This window comes from Amborella trichopoda, chromosome 4, assembly GCF_054954075.1.
Source record: "Amborella trichopoda isolate Santa Cruz 75 chromosome 4, AtrichopodaSantaCruz75HAP2 v2.0, whole genome shotgun sequence".
NCBI classification, from domain to species: domain Eukaryota; kingdom Viridiplantae; phylum Streptophyta; class Magnoliopsida; order Amborellales; family Amborellaceae; genus Amborella; species Amborella trichopoda.
In genome coordinates this window covers 59,272,863-59,291,748 of record NC_142339.1, presented here as the reverse complement: position 1 = coordinate 59,291,748, position 18,886 = coordinate 59,272,863, and the positions used below count along the sequence as shown (strand labels likewise).

The window sequence follows — 18,886 nt, the reverse complement described above, 5'->3', positions numbered from 1 at the left end:
TTCAGTAAGTCATACACATGTTCAAACTTACATTACATTTGTAACCTTTATATACAAAAGATAAATAATTGCTTTATAAACATAAATGTAAATCATACACATGTTCAAACTTACCTTACATTTGTAATCTTTATGTACAAAATATAAATGATCGCTTTATAAACATAAATGAAACAAATGGCTCGCCCTGAGGGCCATGCTATAGGGTAGGGTGTTATACTGAGATAACACGAGTTATCCACCATTGTGTAAGAAATTTAAGAGCGTTTCCAAGACATGGTCCCTCCCGTCCTTGTCCTTCCTCCAAAATTAAACATATATTGCAGTTAAGCCATACGTGCGTGAGTATGGTGATCATTTACTCCTCCAAGTAAAACCCCATTGGGCCTTAAATTGAGGGGGTTTAACCCTTTCAATAAATAAATTTTTAATTGTACCTTTTATGCACTTAAATAGATAATAATTCAGGATTGAATTGAATCTGAGTGAAAACTAAACTTTGAGATATTTTATTTTGAGAATAATCAATAGTGAATCTTAAATAGTTCTCAATTATTTTTATAAATTTTTTTCCCAAATAGGTATTCCAAGGGAGTAGATGTACACTATGCTCCCACGAGGGAGCATACTTAAGTTGTTAAGTTTATTACAGGTATAGTACTTCGTATTTGTTATTTTTCATAAAAAATATCTAAATTTTGGGAAATTTGTGTATAACTCTTATTTTAATTTAAAAAATGTTTATATAAGGTTGTAACCCTAAAATGTGGCTAAGAAATCCATTGTAGAAGGTTATTTTGAAGTTGAAAAACCCTATAATTGATTATCTCGACATTGAAATATATAAAAAAAATTTATGAGTCTCAAATATTGTGTCCTTCAACATATTACCTGGACTGTCCATTTTCAAGATTTTATTTGTTTATATATCTACTTAATTTGAAACATTTTTGGGATCCAAAATTTTATAATTAAAGATGAAAATGGATTCTCAAGCCATCCTAAAAGCTTTCGACACCAAAATTATATCTTCTAATAAAATTTGATGGTGCACCTTACTTTGATCGTTTAACCTTACTTTGATCGTTTAAAATTACAACCTTATGTGAACCACACCCTTTTATTTTTGACATTTAAAATTTGTCCTATATATTTCATATACAATCAACTATCATCATTCGAGAATATAAATCTTATTTTAGTTTTATATATTTTTTATACATTAGAATAAGTTAAAATTTGACCTTTTTCACCATCATATAAATATTAAATTATTTTTAAAATAAATAAAATTATCAAACCACCCTCATACTGGTAGGGGTAATCAGACCAGTTTTTTTATTTTAAATACTTTTTATAGATGTACCAAGGTTTAAAGCATATGCAGGGTTTGATACTAATTTTGGGCTTAATCTAATGTATAAGAAAATAGATAAAATTAAAATTCATTTTTTCTTACCTGATTATATAAACTGGACTTATCTGCAAAGCAAAAGCTCTTTTTGTTGCCTCAAAAGCTCAAGTATGTTCCTTTTGGTGCCTCAACTTTGAGAGCTTTTAAAGTCACTCCCTTTACTTCTCTGGATAGAGAGGAAATCCAGTAATTTGAAAACATGGGGGGAAAATCAAAGGGGCTTCTCCTTCAAGTTGCAGGCGATTTTTCCTCCTCCAAACTATTTGATTTCGAAAATGGAGGGAGAAGGCTGGTTCCCTCCAAAACAAGTAGAGTGAGAAATCCTCGAAAATTGGTGCTCTCTCTCTCTAGAAATTCACATGAAGCCTGTAAGCTCTGCAATTGCAGGAGACGGGATTTTCTTGGTGCTCTTGGGTCTGGATTGCTGCTTAACTTTCCTGAGAATGCACAGTCATCATCGATCAGTTCCGAGTCGACTTCTAAGGTAGAGAAAGAGAGTGTCACATGGAATTTTGTAGAGAGGCCTTTGTATATTCATGTACATAAATGATTGATGGCTTATATTTTGGGTAGTTTGATGCTTGATACTTGAAAATTTGTTTGTGGGTATACAGATTTTCCTCTTGATTTTCACAATTTAGGTCATTTCTACTGGTCCCATCTTCTTGCTTCATGATATAAAGTATAGAATTGTTCTGTGGTGATCTATGAAAACTCGATTCCTGAAAACCAGAAGGCTTTAAGTGTAGGTCATATTAAACAAGATTCATCCTCCAAAGTCAGATTGGTATGAGGAGTTCTATGCGATCGCCATGGATCAAGTCCTGAAATCTTATGAGCCGGAGGTTTGTGGCCTCATAGCCAAATACCACTTCTACTTCTTTTAGGTTTTATCACTTTACACCTTTCATTAATTGATGAGATTTTTTTTTAACTCTTACTTGTATCTTGCATTATATTATTGTGAATTTTTTTTTGTACCTTTTCAATTTATACCATTCATTTATTGTTGGTTGTATTTTTTCTCACTCTTGTACGCATATTTTATTATATTATGGTTCAAAATTTTTATCAATCTATACCTTTCATTTGTTGGTTTATTTTTTTTCTAAACTTATTTGGGTGTATCTTTAATTATATTATTGTGCAATTATCTGGTGTTTATGTGTTCCTCATGATAATTGTCATTTTCCTTATGAAGCAACCTTTGATTTCAAATGAGGACTCTGATTTCTCATATGGGTCATAATCATCTAACTTTTATTGCCATATTATTGCACAATTAACCAGTTTGCTTATTCATTCCATAAAATAATCATTGTTTTTCCTTATGAAGCAACTGTTGATTTTAAATGCAGGTTTTATTCTCTCATAAGGGGTTTTAATCATCCAATCTTTATTGCCATATTATTTTGTGATTGACGGGTTTGCTTCTATATTTGTTAGAAATGTTGTTGTTCTTGCTTAATTTCCAATTTAGGCTCTGGTTTCTCGTTGGGGTCTTAATCTTCTATCCTTTAGGGCCACCTGTTCATTATTCTCACAAAAACTTCATACTTTTCATGTCCTAAACTATTGTCAATCTCTAAGCTTTCTGCTTCCCGTTGAGCTCTAATTCATCGTGCCTATAAGAATTATTGTCAATCTCGGAATTTTTCACTTCTCATTGAGCTCTAGTTTGTGGTGCTTTTAAGAAAGGTTGCAGGCTATAAAGAACAGCTGTTCAGCTATTTGAAAGGTGACCATGGCACCCAAGTGTTGGAACTGGGGGTTGGAACTGGTCCAAACTTCAAATATTATGCTACTTCCTCCAATATACATGTTCTTGGGGTTGATCCAAACATGCACATGGAGAAATATGCACGAAATGCCGCTCTAAATGCTGGTTTACCATCAACAAATTTTGATTTCATGCAAGGGGTAAGTTTGATCTTTAGGTGCTATTCAGAGTTTGATATTACATTATAGTCACCATTCTAGCATAGGTTTCTGACTTCATGGATTTGAAGCTTATTACAATGTTGTGGCTCTTAGGCATATGATTTGCTCATGCTACCTCTGAATGCAAATTTCTATGAAAAGGATGTTGTCTTTTCCCATTTATTCTATCTCTCTCTTCGTTTTCTTTGGATACCAATTGTCTTGTTCTTATTCTTTTGTTTCATCTCTGCAAAATCAGTAAAAGAACATGGTTTTTTGTTTGGTCATGCCTTGCAATAACCCCTTTTCTGTTGATCGGTACATTGATCAATTGTGACACCATTGTGGCTTAACACATGGGCATAGTGTTTAGGGTGTAAGGGGCTGCATGACCATGATCCATGTTTTGAATCCCTACTTAACCATTTGGGGATAAAAAAGAAAAGCACAACACCTTGATACTGTTGCCATTCTTGTTCTAGTGGTTTGTCGTGCGATTTGTATTCGTTGGACTTCAAGATGCTAGACCATTATGCTTAATATTTTTGTATACATCTATACGGCAGTTCTTTTGATAAACAGATTTGATCCGTAATTGATTTGAAGGTAGGGGAGGCTTTGCCGGCACCAGATGCGAGCATGGATATAGTTGTTGGAACGCTTGTATTATGTTCTGTCAAGGATGTCGCAATGGCATTAAGAGGTATTAGATTCATATCTGGCTTTCTCTATTTTTGGAATATGTATAGGACTCATGTTGCCTCGAGGTTGAATTCTGAATTCTCTGGAATTTTGTCAAATGTATCTTTTGCTATTGGTATTCGCGTGGAGCCTACATCTAAGATATTTAATGTACTGAAGCATGGATTTTATTTCATCAGAGGATAGTAAAGAAAATCTACCTTATGAAAACAAGAAAGAGGTTTTCCTTGCATTGTTATGATTGTGCCAATTTTCTGAGAAATATAGAGTTTACACCTTCAAATTTTAGCCCCTTTTCTCAAGAATCTGTTGACCTCTATTTGTTTATGTCTAACATTTTAAGTGAGCTGTAAAGATTAAATCTTTGTATAAAAGAAAGATGGCCCATTAACAAAAATTTGTAGCCGGTGGTTTTCGAGGCTGACCAAAATTAGTATGAAGATGAAATGGTTATATTATGATGAATACCTTGAAAGAGTTGATGTGAAACTTTGGGTAGCACAAGTTGTTGATAGGAAATTGAACTGGTGAAATTTCTTCAGAATGCATCATGTTCAGTGAAATGTTGGCTACTTTCCTCGACGATTAATAAATAAAAGAAAGATGGTCCATTAACAAAAATTTGTAGCCAGTGGTTTTCGAGGCTGACCAAAATTAGTATGAAGATGAAATGGTTATATTATGATGAATACCTTGAAAGAATTGATGTGCAACTTTGGGTAGCATAAGTTGTTGATAGGAAATTGAACTGGCGAAATTTCTTCAGAATGCATCATGTTCAGTGAAATGTTGGTCACTTTCCTCGACGATTAATATATAATAGGAATGCTTCTAATTCTTATGTAGGTGCTAAACTACACTAAGTTATTTGAGCTCTGTTCAAATTATAAATCCACGAAGGACAGAATTCCATAGTGAAGATTGGGTTTAATTTTATTGAAAATAACATTCATCATGTGTGTTTTCAATAGCATGTAACTCATTTCACTTTTCGAAAAATTTGTGCTGTTTATTTTGAGAAGTATAATATAGTGAACCCCTCTCATAGCATCTCATTTCTTTGTTTCACACTCCGAAGCTTCGGGCGTAGGTGTGAAATGGTAGAAGAATGGTGTCGATTTATAAAATCAAAATGTGACAAACGAGTGAACGACTACATGAATCAATTTGTTCGATAGTTGTATTTATTAAGCCTAATGCAAATTATTCTTCTTGCTGCATCCTTAATTCTGAAATATACCACATCTGCCTTGTTCAACATTGCTGATTGGACTCATCAATAGTATGTGAAGCTTTGATGATTGTGTCGAGCACTTTATGCAATTCAACTTGACTGGATGTAGTAATAAAATAATAGCAATTCATTTTGCAAGTTGTCAGCAAAAGATGATTGACAAAATAATAGACTTGTAGTATTTAATGATTACTCCAAAACACTTGGTCTTCAACATTTGCATTTGTTGTATTGTTGTTATTGTTTAGACTCTATTGAAAGAATGCTTGAAAGATATTTTTCTATCATAACTACAAGGTCAATGGGCCCTATAACTGGGTCCTCGCCCTTGCCATTGCATGGGCACCACGAGAAACTAATGAATCAATTTACATAGAAAAAATAGGAAAAAAAGACAAACCAGTGAATCATATCTGAAAGATTACCACATTATATTTACTGGTCAAAATTTTTTGACCCTTATGATGCTTCATAATTCATAACCACTGTCAATGTCATAATCAGTCGCAGTTAACATTATCAAATAAAAAATAAAAAAATGTCATAATCACTCACTCATTGCTTGTTGTTTGACTCATGACTCATGACCTAGTTCACTAGACTGCCTTCTAGGAAACTTAAGGGTCTAGTCCCTAGGGGAGCTATAAAGAGGGGTTTGGTTGCCTCTAAATTATCTCCGAAACTGTAGTTTTTTAGAAATACTAGTGAAACACATTATCTAAGTAGCGGATACACCATATTTCATACATATTATCAAATATCAATTGTCAAATATCAAATAAAATTGCCATTAAATTGGTAGAAGTCTAAAACTCAAATAAAAGGAAAAAGAAAAAGGTGCCACTGGTAATACCCATTACCAAAAATCATCATTCCACATTATTAGTTCATCATAGCCAAGTGAAACAATGAACACAAAAAAAAAAGTCCCAACACCATACTCCGAAGTCCCAACATTATATCAGATGTGATCATGTAAATATGTGATGATAACGAACTCAGTTTGGTAAATGAGTTTCATCATCACCAACAATGTCTCGCTGTCCACTAGGACCACTGTGACCACCACCAAAGCACTGAAGTTGCGCTCGCAACCAGATGAGGTGCATGTCAAGCTCAAATTGCGCATGGCCATCTTTTGTAAGTGCCTAGGGCTTTGACCATGATTGGCACACCATAAACCCTCAAAATAAATAGAGAAGAAATCTATATAAATAGGTATTATAAGTTCTACATAGACTGCTAGAACAAACCAACAAAGTACTCAAATAACAAATTCACCATGAAAAGACAAAATTGAAACTTACCGGGAAAGAGTGTCTTCCTTTGCCTTACCGCTAATTCAGTACCAAGTGTCGCAATTGATTATCTGTACTTATCTAAGTCTCTTGACACTTGATCTTGTTCTTCTATACTAGGGATGAGTTTTATTAAACACTTGTTGATTGCGAACATAAAGCATCACCGAGTATCAATATTTGGGTTTTCATAGAAATAAGCAGGGTTAAAATAATACCCTGCTAGGTGAAAGGGCCTCTCTAACTGGCAGACCCATTTATCTTCAACTATCTTCAAAATTGGAGAATATGTTTTTTCATTATAATCAAAATTCTTCTTAATCTTCTCCTTCGCAACCTGCAATGCCTGGTATATATGACCCATAGCTGGCTCTTTCTTACTATGAACAAGGTGCAAAACCTTAACTAAAGGTTCAAAGGCCGCGAGGATGCAAGTAAACCCCATTCCAAAAGGCTGGTGCTAAAACTAGATCAGCCACCAACCACCAATTGTATTGGACCACTTGCATTCAACCCATTCTTGAGATACAAACATCTCCCTCAGCTTGCGCTTTTGCTATTATAATAGAATGCAAACACAAAAAGGAGGTGGCAAATCTTTTAACTCCAGGCCTCACCAATTCCCTAGTGAACTTCCTCATCATGGCCAACACGTAGGTGTGGTTGTATATGAATATTGTGATGGCTCTTGCTTTATCTATAGTACTGGCCACGTCTTTTTTCTTACTTATTGCCTTAAGCATGCGGTCGATACAATAAGCTGCATATGGTGTCCAAAAGATGTGTGGCTTGTTTGCCGCCAACATTCTATCAGCTGCCATGTTGGCTGCAACCATGTTTGTAACCACCTGAACTACATGGCTCTCTCCCACTTCCTTGATGCATTTTTCTACCAAACCAAGAATGAAATATGCATCATGTATCTTGTCCGACGCATCAATGGACCTTAGAAACATTGTCTCCATTACAATTTACCAACAAATTCATAATGCTCCTATACCTTCTATCGGTCCATAAGTCAGTCATTATAATGACTCCATATCTACCCCCTGCGTCCCTATGAGTCTTGAAATATTCACTAGTGAATTCCACTTCTTTTTTAAGGAAGGGCTCTTTGAGTTGATATTGTGATGGCGCTTTATATCCTGGTGCATATTGCCCCACTTCTTCCATCATGATCTGGAAGCTCTTCAAACTAGTGGCATTGAATGAGATGCCCCCTTGATAGATCCATCTTGAAACATATTGATCGACATTTTCTTTTTATTCGTTTTTGTACTTGTTTTCTATAGTTGTCTGCCCCTTTTCACGAATTGCAATCTCAGAGCAGGGGATGGAAAATAAGAATCCATAGGTCCCCTTGCTTTAGGTCTTCTCTGCCCAATATCCAAAGGTGTATTAATAGAGCCCCATTCTTGAGCTAATTCATCGTCCCCAAATATCAACTGACATAGTGATATCTACAAGTTTTTTCTTTGCCGCTTCCTTCTTGTTTCTGACCCTTTCTAGATAATCCAACATCTCCTAACATCTGCAGAGACTTGGGTACATGAGGCCACATCCCCTCTCATACTGGCTAAATGTTTCTTCATTCTATTAATGTCGCCATTGTATTTCTTTTTACAAAATTTGCTCTCCACACAATTCTTATCATTGAGATTAGGGCACATGCCGTATTTCCACCGTGGATTACTTTGTTTGCTAGAACTAGAAGAAGACATCTTCACCTAATCAAAACCTGAAAAGTGAAAACAAATTGAAACCTCATTTAAAATAAAAGTAACTTAAAAAAAAATGTAAGAATCTGAAACCAAACAGGAAAATTAAATATAAATAAACAATTTCGATTAAGTTTCAGATATTTTAATAAATTGGGTTTCCCAAAACTTAGTAAAACGCCACTAAGCACAAAGAAAAACCCACTACGGATTATGGGGTACAAATCCAAGTATCCAAACATTATCTTAAAAAAAAAAGAAAAAAGAATAAGAAACCAAGCAAGAAAAATAAATAGAAATAACCAAACATTAGGTCATTAACTTGAAAAAATCACAACTATTTTTGTTTTTGGGGTGTTTCTCTCTCTAACTCAACCAAAATCCGTTTAGGGGTTTACAATGCCTCCGAAAACCCTTTTCTCCCCGCTTTAAAGGGGAAAATTACGTTGTTTGCCCTCCATTGAGGGTGATTTTCCACCAAGTCGTGTGAGGCCAAAAGGCGGCGCCTAGACGCCTGCCTGGATGTAGCTGCCTAGTTGGTGCCTAGTCGGGCAACTAGCCCCAACCGGTTTGGTACCTCACCTTTTGCCTAATTTGTGAGGCAGTGCCTTGTGTCTGACTTGTCGGACTGCCTAGGCAGCAAGGTGGGCACATTTTTTAACATTGATAGGGATATTCTAGGCTGCACAATTCTAATGGAGAACTGAGAATTTTCTACTCTAAAATTTTTACCCTAAAATAACCTTATATGTTTAAAATGATTTTTAGTTTTGTCAGTTTAAAATCGCTCCAAAAATTAAGTTCAAATTGAAAAATACTCCTTTGAATTTTTAATCATGTTTGAATTTTGGAAGCAATTTAAAATTACAAATACATCCTTTTTGAAAATTTTCAAACTAGTTATTGCTAATGTTGTTTTTGGATTTTTAAGTATTTTTTGCTGCCTCCTAAAACCAACTTCAATTTTTAAAAGATTCCTTTGAATTTTTTAATCTTTTTTTAATTTCATCAGTAATTTAAAACTATAATATATCCTAAGTCAAGTTTTTCAAGCAAGTTATTACTAATGTAATTTTGTGATTCGTAAAAGTACTTTATGGTAAAAAATTTGAAGCTGGAAATTCTCGGGTTACTATTAGACTACTGCAGCATGAACACACACACACAATAAATAATTAAGTCAGACTATGAGCAAGTTGCTTTTGGATAAACTATTTGAGGCATGGCGGCGTTTTCAAAGCCAACCTATTGATTTCCTTTGGAAACATCTATAAATGGTGTTAGGTGTATTTCTTTGGCTATTTTTACTAAAAGAAAATTTCCCCAAAAAAAAAATGAAAGGCTTTGAGCACATCTAAACTGTACATCTAACATGCAGCAAAACAAACTGTGGATGTGTGCGCAAAAAATGATCCTTAGACAATACACATTACATCAAAAATGAGAGGTAGGCGAACTTTATAGTGTCAGCCTATATTATGATTTGGAACGCTCACTCCTGTATGTGATAGTACATGCCCAACGCTAGAGATTGGAAGGGAAACAAATGGATGGGTATAGTTGTGTATAATTTTTTGAATTTTAATTTTTCAAAATAAACTTTCTTGAAATTTTTAGGTGTGCATGCCTTACTTATGTGCACCTAAAAATGTGTCAAAAATAATTCCAAAAATTAAATTGACTAAAGTACGGCTGAATATCTCTGGGTATTTCAGTTAATTATTTTTTGAATTCCTTTTTAGCATAAATATGCGCTATCTACTATGAGCTGCCCAAGGTGCAGAATGGTATATGATGAATGGTCTCGACTGAAGGACAGGAGGCAATTGGACAACCGGGAAGGCGTACACACTAGGACCCATACTTTTGTGAGTTGTTTTTTGATTTTTTGAGGACATTTTTTCGGAGCACCTAGATGAGTGAAATATGTGTGTAGAACTTGGAACCCATCGAATCCCTGTCTTTTCAAAAAGGAAAGCTAACCCATACAGTTGTCCAATCATTGGGTTCTCTCTTTTAATCTGGCCAGGTTTTAAAATTCGCCGATCCAAATTTAGAATTACCTTGAACCGAGCCTATTACTGGTCGGAATCAACGACTTGTTTGATAAACTGTATATTTTATATTGTAACCTTTTTATAATAAAAGAACTTGAGAAGCCCTGTTGGCTAGACCTCCCACACTCTATTTGAGAGCAATGTCGGACCTCTATTTGAGTGCAATGTCGGAGGTTCAAGTCCCCTACTGTACCTCCCTCAATAAATATCTTCAAGTTCAAACTTCAAACTTTAACAATACATTTGCCTCTATTTTTCAAGGTTAAAAAAAGTAACATACATTCATGGGGCTCGAACCCCAGACCTCTTGTGAGATGCCAAGACATGTACCGACTAAGCTATCCAAGTTTAGTGTTGTAAGATTCACACATTTAATAGTAATTAACTATTATAAAAAAGGAAAAATTTGACAACACGTCCTTGAAAATGTTTTTTTAGCCCAATTAATATAGGCCATCCCTTTTAGTGAGATGCTTAGATCTATACCTTAAAAAGATTTTTTTTATTTTATATTATAGCTTATTTTCAATTGATTAACCATGTCAAAATAGAGAAATTTTGATTTTGAATTCGTGAAGGCTTACATCTTGAAATTCACCAACTAGATTGTCTAGATTCATTATGTAAGAAGGTGCAAATTAAATTTTAGTTTTTTTGGATTGATTATTAGGATGAAGAGAATGTGTGTGCAACATTTAGGGTCATACAAATGCCATAAACATAGTTTTTTAGCAGTATGGTTTCATTGTATTATAATGACATGGTGACCTGAAATCATTCCCCATATATATAATCAAAATATTTTATACTCCCGTAGGAGTACACTATCCATTTATTTCCTCGTGTGAAACCCAATTTTGGAATAATTTTAGAATCCCCAACTTTGGGGATGTAACCTCTTCAATCCATAGACTAACCTTAGTAAGAAAAAGTTCCGAACTGAATTCTTCAAGTACTAGAAAAAATTCAGGTCCTAAGATTGAACAAAGACCATCGAATATTTGAAAGACGAGATCTCCATGTCAAAAAAGAATGCAAAATTCAATTTTTTTATTTTAAAAATAATTATTTAGTGATTCTTAGGTGGTTCCCAAAATTTTGGATTGAAAAATTCTTTCCAAGTAGTTCTTTTGACTGAGGGAGTAAATGTACACTATGCTCCCATGGTAGCAAAGCTGACGTGCTCTCTCTATATATAGGATAATACTTATAAAGACCTAGGGTGAATTTTTATAGTACTTCATGCATGACTCATCACCATCCAAAGTCCACTAATGGACCATGATTATTCAATAGTGTTTGATTTTATTTTTAATATTTTCTACAAATCCGATTTATTTGATATTTGGGGTGTGTGTGCAACTAAGCATTTCTCACAAAAACAAATTATAAAAAATATAATTATCATAAAATAAGGGGTGTGGTTTGTATAAGGTTGCAACCTTAAACAATCAAATTGAGGAGCACCTCTAAATATTGTTATAAATATAATTTTGGTATAAAAAATTCTTAAGATGGCTTGATAATTTATTTTCATCTCTAATTATAAAATCTTAAACTCCAAAAATGATTTAAATCACGTAAATATATAAACATTTGGAGATCTTGAAAATGGACGGTCCAGATAATATGTTGCAAGATACACTATTTTTAGGACTCGAAATCTTTTTTTCTTTTCGTATTCATACATCTTGATGTCGAGATGTTCGATTAGAGGGTTCTCCAACATCAAATCAACTTTTTATGATATATTTTTTCGGTGCTCCTTAATTCTACAGTTTAAGGTTGCAACCTTATATAAGCTTTTTTATAAAATAAAATAACTATAATACCCCTGAAGTGTTAATCGGGATAATTTAGTCATTTTTAGTGTTTGAATTATTTATTATATTTTCTCTAGATGCACCTCACTGAGGTGCACACAGCCTCAAAAATTGAGGTTAATCCTATTTGTAAAAATATATTAAAATTCAAATACTATTAAACAGTAATAATTGTCTGATGGAGTTTGGATGGTGATGAACCATAAGCAAAATACCATAAAAATTACTTGACTCACTAGGTCCATTTTTAGCACCCAAACCTAGACATAGGCCGACTAGCTCAATAGCCCTACTCATATCATGATGTCAACCATTAATTTTTTCCCTTAACCAAGATATGAATTTAAGAAATTTCATGCACTTAATTTCCTTGTTGTGGCTTCTGAATCTTACATTGCTTGTTTGACCCGATGTGACTATAGTGGATTACATGAATAATAGTGCAACTGTCCTCATGACTTTAACTAATTCCAATACAACAGGAAGAAACTAGAAATCCCATAAATATTAGGAAGTTTCACAACTTCACTTTATGCTATCTTAATATACTCTACTTCCTCTTCGTCTTCTCTCATATGTAGTTATCTCCTTATGTAGAACAGATTTGATTAGTGGGCATATTATAGGTGAATATGGATATTTTGATGCCCGAGATGGCTCTTGAAGCTCATACATTGCCATTGTTGTCAACTTTTCAATTTGGAAGTTCCTTTAATGCAGTTATATCATGCCTTTGCATGTATCCTAGTGTTTTTATTTGTGTTTATGCTAAAGGAAGGGCCTTCATAACGACTGATCGACATTTTCATTTACATATTGGTTTTCCGAGTTTTCTTTTCCCGTGCACAGTGGAGATCTGCTAATTTCAGTTGCTGAATGCTATATTGAGCCCTTTACTTTTGTTGTTATCAAAATCCAAATCCTTTCTCATTGTGTAATATTTTTCTCTATAATGCACAGAGGTGAAAAGGGTGTTAAAAAGAGGTGGTTGTTACATATTTGTTGAACACGTTGCTGCTCCTGGTACTGTGATCTCAACTTCTTTACTCTTTATTAATTAGATATTTTGAACATAAACCAATAATGAGCATCACTCTCCCCCCCCCCCCCATCCCCGGTCCCTTATCTCTAATCTATGATCTGGCTTTTTATACCAACCCATGTGTTTTGGAATTTCCTTCTCGATCTGCTTTTCAACATTTCAATCACATCCAACATTTCAAATGAGAAGGTACACCACTGGTTTGCTTTGTGACTTTTCTTTGATGCCCCAGCAAAAAGGAGGAGTTTTTTGTGCATTGATTCATTGAGTTGTTTTCTTTGTTGTTATTCTTTCCTTTTTAATCTTATGATATGTTCTTTTGTTCACTACTTCATCTTTTATTTTCTTTGGCAATTGCACACTTTTCATTGAATTGGGCATTTTATTCTTCATTTCAGAGGGCTCATCACTTAGATACGTACAAGGTGTTCTTGATCCTCTGCAACAGCTTATCTCTGATGGATGCCACCTGATTAGGGATACTGGTAAGGAAATTAGTAATGCTGGGTTCTCTAATTTGAATTTGAATAAAACCTTTGTGTCCAATCTCACTCTTATAAGCCCCCATGTGTATGGAGTAGCATATAAATAATATTACCTTGGAAGAGAGTTTACAAAAAAAATATAACTGATCTTTGCACATGTAACTCAGCTTAGAAAGACAAAGGATTTGTATACATACATGTGACGCATCATTTAAACAAATTGGTTTATATGATACAAACTAGTTATGCATGAAAATGCATTGATTTTAAGAACAGCCAAAGTATTGGAGAATTTAAGATGGGGAAACCTTTCAATATCTTGACTTGCATATGATTTATGTGACTGGAAACTACAACATTCGATGTTTGACTAATGGATGTCATTGACTTGGGAATAATGTCAGAGGTTAATGACAATTGTGCTTATCAAACAATGATTAATACATAACATTATTGTCGCCTTGATGTCAAATCAAGAATCGTGTGTATGGAGAATCACAAAAGAACTCGCCTTTTAAGATGATGCAGGACAAGGTTTAGGTTGACCTAAAATCTTCCATGATAGCAACTTAATCCTCTCTCCGCGCCTTCACCCCTCTCTCTCTCTCTCTCTCTCTCTCTACCAAATTACGATGGATTCTCAAATTGTGCTAAATTGCACTTAGATTCTATGTTTTACATGGATTGGTACCCAATTCAAATTGTTGCCAAAATCTTGATATACAAAAATAACGTACTTGTGCTATAAAATGACACATGTAGATGTGTTACTGAAGTTGCTACAACATACTTTTTGATTTGTTGCATTCTGCTTTTTTTTTTTATAGGTCATACCCGTGTAATTCATAGGCATTCAGGGAATATTGATACATTTGTCTATACAATCTTAATCAGATGGCTGGCAACGATCTAGCCATTTGATTGAAATCCAATGGCTATTCATCCCCAATACATTAGATTAGCCTCCCTTTCCTTATTTTATGGGTAGATCATTTTTTTTGTTTATTTGAACATTAGGTAGATAAACAATATTTGAGTGGCTGTTGTTCGACCTTTAGATCTCCATCTTGCTCGAACCAGGTATCTCACCATTAAACCAGTGGCCTCCCATTTTACTTGTGCAGTTACAGGCACCTAAAGTTTTCAAAAGAGAATGCATGTGTTAAAAGTGTTCAAATGGCCACAACGACAAGAAGATGCATGAAATAAGGAATGGAATTGTATCATTAAACCAGTTAACTTCAGTGCAAGGCTATCACATTTACTCCCTAGCTATTAGAATATGAAATCTAAGAGTTTGGGGAGTGTCACAAAGTTTAAAATCTTTTTTTTGGACTTTGATTCTAGTCAATAGCACACTTATAGCCCATTCAATTATACGTCCAACAACTAAAAATGATTGAGAGTTTTTTGTACTAAAGGTAAATCGTTTTATTGTGTACTTTTCCTGAGGAGGATATCTTTTTCGAAAGTACTACATGTTTCTCAATATTTTTTTTTTGTTAGTCTTACTGAAAACTTAAATGAGTTCGTTAAAAAAAAAAACCAATTGCAACATGTTAATTTATTTTCCGCCAAGGCTTCGAGTCATTATACCATTTGAAAAACATTTGCCTAACTGAAGTTCTAGTTAAAATCTCTCTAAAATGGAGTATTTTCAAAATTTACACATGAATGCCTTACGTGAGCAACATATATTATAATCTAAAGCACATATTTAATACAATCAACTTGTGTTTTCATTAATAACTTCTCATTTTCAATCGCCCATTCTTCTTTTTCAACCCAGTGATAAAAATCCTTGATTGAATAGTTGTTCTTACAACCTCATGATAAAATCCATGATTCCATAAGGGAAAAGTTTATATAGAATTGAGGCTCTAAACAATCAAATTAGAGCCTACCTCAAAATTATCACTAGAAAGGTTGTTTTGATGCCCAAATATCCTCAAATTGATCATCGATGCATGGACATGACAAAAAAATGCGTTTCAACTTTTAGAAATAGTATATTTTGTAATGTATTTTTGGGTTGTCAATTTTCAAGTTTTCATAGATATGTTGAACTACAGTATTTTTTAAGCTTTAAACTTTATAAATAAAGATGAAAATATATTTTAAGGCTATCACAAAGATTTCCAATATTGAAACCACTTTTTTTGACACAATTTGAAGGTAGGCTCTAATTTGATTGTTTAGAGCCTAGGCTCTATACAAACCGTACCCTTCCATAATTGGTCTCTCTTTTCTTTGTTTCTTTTGCTACCCAAGCAGGGGTGTTGGCCGCTACCTCACTCGTTATGTTAGTCAGGATGAAAATTTACAATGCATGGAAGTAGACTCTAAGTATTACTTACAAAGATACCTATAATAAGTCTATCTTTCTGTGTACATTGATAACTCCTATATACATTGATTACTCACTATATTTTCTCACTCCTTACTCAAGGTAAATTGAGGGATTATATTTCCCTTTTATCATAGCCAAAAATTTTGTACTTCTGCAAGAGTATACTGTCTATTTACTTCCTCAGATAAAACCCAATCTAAGATTAACTTTAGAACCCCAAATTTTGAGGATGAAACCTCTTCAAGCCATAAAGTAATCTCAAAAAAAAAAAAAAAAAAGGTTTCTGATTGCACTTTTTATGCTCTTGAAAAGACAATATCTCATGATTGAACATAACCTATCCAATTTTTAAATGATGAAATTTAACAATTAGAAAACTCAAAATTTAATTTCTCTTAGTTGAAAATGATCATCTAGTAATTCTTTAGCGTACTCTTTTATTTCTTTAAGTATTATCTTATCGTCAAGTGTAATACGTAAATTTTCTTGAGCATCTCCTTGAATACCCCTTGAATGGTACAGTGAGGGTTTTCTTTTCTCGTTGGTTTCTTTCTTGTAAATCCTAATTAGAATTTCCACAATCACTCTCGTACATATAGTTTGAGTTTCTTTGATGTACATTAACATCACATAATTAATTTGAGATAATATTTAAGCATGTCTCCTTGCATTGAAATAGATTTCTTTTCGATTATCTTGCAATATTATTCTAAGTTGTAAATCATTGCAAATGAAAAGTTCCCACAACCTTTTTGTTTTTTTTCTTTTGGGCAGTTCAACAGTAGAAATTGAACTTACGATGCAATGTTCCAAGTGAAAAAACCCTAACCACTTAAGCCCAAGTCCTATTCTTAAAAACTCCAACAGCCTTATTGTATGATCTATGCCATCTAGACAAGGACACGGGCAACAAAATTCAATTGCTCTTAGGTGTCAAATGCAATACCTAAAATGGAGACTTGGGACGACACTTCCTATAATAAAATAATACTCTTTAAGACAATAGGTTCTAGTTAGAGGTATCAATGGCAAGTGCCATAACAAAAGCTCAATTCTCACCAAATCTAAAGCTAAACATTAAAAGAAAAATAAAACATATTTAATAAATAGGCAAATGATTTCATGCAACGGATATATAGTAATATGATGCAACAACCTTCGAAAACCATGTTATGACCATTTGTTTCATCTAAATTTTGAAATATACACTCTTTTCATTATAATGAACAATCACAAAAAATAAAAATTTGAAAACAAAAACCTAAGAAGTACTTTTTAAGCTCGATAACATAAGCCATTCATTTTGGTAATATGCTTAGATCTAGACCTTAAAAAGATTTTTTATTTTCTGATATTTTTGTATAGCTTTATTATAATTAGATAAACAATATTAAAAAAGAAAACAATGATTTTGAGTTTATAAATGCTAAGATCTTATAATTCACCACATGAATGGTCTAAAATCATTTTTAGAAGGAACTTATGTTGATCATATCTAAAATTCAAATTGAACTTCTTTTTTGAGATTGATCATTGAGATGAAAAGAGTGTATGTAAAATTTTGGATCATATAAATACCATAAACATGATTATCTAAAAATGTCGTTGCATTATACTATGATACAACTGTTGCATGAAATCATTGCTCATAACAAATAGTTCATACTTAATGAACTCGCGTGTAGAGCAATTCTTGACATTTTCAAAATAGATTTTATTCACCTTATGATAATATATCATTGACATTGTTTATAATGAGACCATTAATCTTTCGTACATGTCACGATTATTCTTGTCTCTTAAATTTCAAAATGAGTGGTTGTACGAGTACCATTAAATAAATGGATCCAAAAAAAATTTCTCAAACTTCACAACTCACCCCAAACCATCCAATTTAACATTTAATGAGTGAAAATGATAATGACCTCCGTATATAAAAAATAAATTGATCTCTTTGTCAACAATAACTTTATAGAAATGCAAAATCTGATCATCCATAAAATAAACGGTGCAATTTAAACTTGGAATGAGAATAATTGTGTAGGTTTTATTAAACTGAAACCACTCTCTTACATTAATTTTAGAGATGAACAAAGATGTTTGGAGACGTATAGGGTCAGATAAAGCCCCCAACACGACAAATGACTTGTATAATTCAATCCCACGGGACAATCACAAATAGACGAGCATATTTTCCATTTCCTACTTCATTTTGCACTTTGCAATATGTTTTTAAAAACACAAAAAGGGAAAACTACGTTTATACTTTGGGCGCGATTTATATAGAGCTGAAGCTCTAAACAATCAAAGTAGAACACACCTTCAACTTCAAAAAGTGTCTATAGTTTCATTACTTGTAGTTTCATTACTGGAAATCTTTGTGATAGCCTTAAAATATATTTTCATCTTCAATTATAAAATTTAAAGCTTCAAAAATAGTTTAGATCAAGCATAACTATAAAAACTTAAAAATCTTGAAACTGACGGTCCAAAAATGCATTACAAGATGCACTATTTAAAAAACTTGAAATCCATTTTTTTCTATGTTCATGGATCTTGATGTGAGATGATAAATTTGAGGATATTTAAGCATTAAACAACATCTTCTAGTGAAATTTTTGAGATGGGCTCTAATTTCATTTTTTAAAACCTCGGCTCTATATATAAACTTTTTCCTTATACTTCTGAACAATTTTAAATTTAGATAGCTAACCCGCTTTCCATGAAGTTTAATAGGTGCTCTGACGACCATAAGGGCAAGATTTAATCAACTGCCAAATGATTTTGATATCAAATCTATCAAAATGGCCCATATTCTATCTTGGAGCAGATTTTTTGGGAAA

The 18,886-nt window shown here is 33.3% G+C and overlaps 1 protein-coding gene across 3 annotated transcripts; it reads left to right on the top strand.

Annotated features, from left to right (window-relative positions):
- Positions 1 to 1,570: 1,570 nt before the first annotated feature.
- On the top strand, positions 1,571 to 14,010 carry LOC18422016 (uncharacterized). 3 transcript variants are annotated; one of them, XM_006827235.4, is made up of 6 exons: positions 1,571 to 1,898; positions 2,164 to 2,259; positions 3,113 to 3,334; positions 3,941 to 4,037; positions 13,127 to 13,189; positions 13,607 to 14,010. In XM_006827235.4, exons 1-6 carry the CDS (start codon positions 1,614 to 1,616, stop codon positions 13,798 to 13,800), a joined length of 957 nt encoding a protein of 318 aa, XP_006827298.2. In that variant the 5' UTR covers positions 1,571 to 1,613; the 3' UTR covers positions 13,801 to 14,010. The 3 variants fall into 3 exon arrangements, with proteins under 3 accessions (XP_006827298.2, XP_088722294.1, XP_088722293.1); XM_088866168.1 differs by having other exon boundaries at positions 2,773 to 3,334; XM_088866167.1 differs by lacking the exon at positions 3,113 to 3,334.
- Positions 14,011 to 18,886: the final 4,876 nt, after the last annotated feature.